The 4,324-nt window shown below is 38.9% G+C and overlaps 1 protein-coding gene across 1 annotated transcript; it reads right to left on the reverse strand.

Moving 5' to 3' along the window:
- Positions 1–2,417: 2,417 nt before the first annotated feature.
- Positions 2,418–2,882, reverse strand: LOC118356041 (ADP-ribosylation factor 4-like). The gene has a single exon (XM_035722435.1). The coding sequence runs from the start codon at positions 2,880–2,882 to the stop codon at positions 2,418–2,420; it is 465 nt and encodes a 154-aa protein (XP_035578328.1).
- Between the last annotated feature and the right edge of the window lie 1,442 nt (positions 2,883–4,324).

Raw genomic sequence — 4,324 nt, forward strand, 5'->3', positions numbered from 1 at the left:
TCAATGAAATAGAAACCAAAAGAACAGTAGAACAGATCAAAGAAACTAGAAGCTGGTTCTTTGAAAGAATCAATAAGATTGATGAACCCGTGGCCAGACTTATCAAAAAGAAAAGAGAAATGACTCAAATAAATAAAATCATGAATGAAAGAGGAGAGATCACAACCAAGACCAAAGAAATACAAACAATTATAAGATCATATAATGAGCAACTATAGGCCAGCAAATTACATAACCTGGAAGAAATGGGTGCATTGCTAGAGATGTATCAACTACCAAAATTGAACCAGGAAGAAACAGAAAACCTGAACAGACCTATAGCCACTAAGGAAATTGAAGCAGTCATCAAAAATCTCCCTACAAACAAAAGCCCAGGGCCAGATGGCTTCCCATGGGAATTCTACCAAACATTTAAAGAAGAATTAATACTTATTCTCCTGAAACTGTTCAAAAAAATAGAAATGGAAGGAAAATTTCCAAACTTATTTTATGAGGCCACCATTACCTTGATCCCCAAACCAGACAAAGACCCCATTGAAAAGGAGAATTACAGACCAATATCCTTGATGAACCTGGATGCAAAAATTCTCACCAAAATACTAGCCAGTAGGATCCAACAGTACATTAAAAGGATTCTTCTCCATGACCAAGTGGGATTTATCCCTGGGCTGCAAGGTTGGTTCAACATCCACAAATCAATCAATGTGATACAATACACTAATAAAAGAAAGAACAAGAACCATATGATAATCTCAATAGATGCAGAAAAAACATTTGACAAAATACAGCATCCTTTCTTGATTAAAACTCTTCAGAGTATAGGTATAGAGGTTTCATACCTCAATATCATAAAGCCATCTATGAAAAACCTACAGCGAATATCATTCTCAATGGGGAAAAACTGAGAGCTTTCCCCCTAAGGTCAGGAAAATGGCAGGGATGTCCACTCTCACCACTGCTATTCAACATAGTGTTAGAAGTCCTAGCCACAGCAATCAGACAACAAAAAGAAATCAAAGGCATCCAAATCGGCAAAGACGAAGTCAAACTCTCACTGTTTGCAGATGATATGATACTTTATGTGGAAAACCCAAAGGACTCCACCCCAAAACTGCTAGAACTCATACAGGAATTCAGTAAAGTGGCAGGATAGAAAATCAATGCACAGAAATCAGTGGCATTCCTATACACCAACAACAAGACAGAAGAGAGACAAATTAAGGAGTCGATCCCATTTTTTTGGGGGGGGGCAGTTCATTTTATTACAGCTTTTTACTCTTGATCTGAGTTTAGAAATGTACAGTGTCAAATTCTGTTTTATTAAAGGAAACTAAAATTTTGATGTTACTTCCACTGTTATACATATGATAGCAACCCATACCTTATTTCCAATTTAAACAATTAGTAAACTCACTAAGACCTGTATTATTGTTCACAAAATGTAATATATGCAAATTAACTTTGCTAAATAAGAAAATCCATTTCAAACATCTTCAAGACTCAAAAAGAACACACACAATTACATATTTTTATCATTTTATTAGGAATAATTCCAAATGGGTTATGAAGAAAACTTACTGAGTTTGATGAGTTTTCCAAAAACTCTTAATGAAGATATGTTCACCGAGAAACAAAACATCAGCAGAACTGTCATATACTGGGCAAAGTGTCAGGCTGATACCAAAATGCAACATGCAACATAAAAAAGATACAATATAAAGGAAGACAATCTGCTGGGTATTAAAAATCATCTCAATATGAACTCTTTGCAACCAGCACAGAACCTAATTAGCTATCAAATCCAAACCACACTAAGGTAAGCTTGGCTGATGAAAGCCAGGATTCAAGAAGCGGGGGGGGGGGGGAATATAAGTTCCTCAGTGCAAGAGATCTGAATAGTGTTTTGGAGCATTTCCCTGGCTGGTACAAGCAGTAGAAGATCTTTTTGGCAAGGGAGAAAAATAAATACAAATGGAATGCTACATTTTTTAAATCAGCAGCCTGTCCCAGGAATGATAAAGGTATCAGTAAAGTAGCAAGGAGATAACTTTAAAACATTATTTCTCATGGGCTCAAAAAACATTCAAAAGGGATTTATTTAAAGGTGTCACAATAGCTATGTCCAGGCATTTAGTCTTAAGGGAATTACAATTAAAAGAGGACACTTTTTTCCCAAGTTAAGGAGAATTTCTTTAAAACCAAGCATATTGCTAAATAGCAATATTATACTTGGTCAACAATAATTGGCAACAAAATAAGTTTAAACCCTGTAATATTCTGCCCAAACCAGTCCCAGATACTGTTTACTAACCAAGATGCAAACTAATTTTGTTGTAACAAGCCTAGACCAATTCTATCAAATGTGTCCTTGGTTAGATATCCAGTTTCATTTAACGTTTTGAAAGCTCGTTTGACAGTCAGTCAAGTCCCTCATACAGACCAGTTCCTTGTGTAGCACAAGTGGCTTGAAAATACCATGTTTTGTTACGAAGAGACTGAAGACCTAATTTATCTGTCATTTCACTGATGGCCACAGCATTTTGCAAATCCTGTTTGTTCGCAAAAAGCAGCAACACTGCATCTCGCAACTCATCTTCCTGAAGCATTTTCTGCAGCTCTTCAGCTCCTTCCTGAATTCTTTCACGATCATTACTATCTACCATAAAAATAAGACCCTGGGTATTTTGGAAGTAATGCCTCCAGAGAGGCCTAATTTTACCTTGTCCACGAACATCCCATACTGTGAAACAAATGTTCTTATATTCTACTGTTTCCACATTAAAACCAATGGTAGGAATGGTGGTGACTATCTCCCCTAACTTCAGTTTATACAGAATGGTCGTCTTGCCAGCAGCATCCAATCCAACCATCAAAAGGCGCATCTGCCTCTTGCCAAAGAGACGGGAGAAAAGGGAGGAGATGGTGAGGCCCACGACAGTAGTGGCACTTGCGATGGGCAGGAACAGAAGGGGTTTTGGGGCATCCCCGGGCCTTCTCCTTTCACGTTCCCAACAAACTGAGCAAAGGAAGAAGAGCTGAGGGAGAAAGAGGGCGGCAGAAGCGGCTCGCTAGCCGGCGTGTCAGACGAAGCTCTGGAACAAGAACTAACGGGGCGCTGCTCGACGACTAGGAGTCGATCCCATTTACAATCACACCCAAAACCGTAAGATACCTAGGAATAAATCTAACCAAAGAGGCAAGGAATCTGTACTCAGAAAACTATAAAACACTCATGAAAGAAATTGAGGAAGACACAAAGAAATGGAAAAATATTCCATGCTCATGGATTGGAAAACAAATATAGTGAAGATGTCAATGCTACCTAGAGCAATCTACACATTCAATGCAATCCCTACCAAAATACCAACCACTTTTTTCAAACAAATGGAACAAATAATCCTAAAATTTGTATGGAACCAGAAAAGACCCGAATAGCCAAAGGAATGTTGAAAAAGACAAGCAAACCTGGTGGCATCACAATTCCAGACTTCAAGCTCTATTACAAAGCTGTAATCGTCAAGACAGTATGGTACTGGCACAAAAACAGACACATAGATCAATGGAACAGAATTCAGAGCCCAGAAATGGACCCTCAACTCTATGGTCAACTCATCTTCAACAAAGCAGGAAAGCATGTCCAATGGAAAAAAGACAGTCTCTTCAACAAATGGTGTTGGGAAAATTGGGCAGCCACATGCAGAAGAATGAAACTGGACCATTTCCTTACACCACACACAAAAATAGACTCCAAATGGTTGAAAGACCTAAATGTGAGACAGGAGTCCATCAACATCCTAAAGGAGAACACAGGCAGCAACCTCTTTGATCTCAGCCGCAGCAACTTCTTCCTAGAAACGTCGCCAAAGGCCAGGGAAGCAAAGGCAAAAATGAACTATTGGGACCTCATCAAGATAAAAAGCTTTTGCACAGCAAAAGAAACAGTCCACAAAACCAAAAGACAACCGACAGAATGGGAGAGGATATTTGCAAATGACATATCAGATACAGGGCTAGTATCCAAAATCTATAAAGAATTTCTTAAACTCAACACCCAAATAACAAATGATCCAATCAAGAAATGGGCAGAAGACATGAACAGACATTTCTCCAAAGAAGACATCCAAACGGCCAACAGACACATGAAAAAGTTATCAACATAGCTAGGCATCAGGGAAATCCAAATTAAAACCTCAATGAGATACCACCTCACACCAGTCAGAATGGCTAAAATTAACAAGTCAGGGAACGACAGATGTCGGCGGGGATGCGGAGAAAGGGGAACCCTCCTACACTGTTGGTGGGAATGCAAGCTGGTGCAGCCACT

The sequence above is a fragment of the Zalophus californianus genome, chromosome 10 (assembly GCF_009762305.2).
Source record: "Zalophus californianus isolate mZalCal1 chromosome 10, mZalCal1.pri.v2, whole genome shotgun sequence".
Taxonomy (NCBI): Eukaryota; Metazoa; Chordata; class Mammalia; order Carnivora; family Otariidae; genus Zalophus; species Zalophus californianus.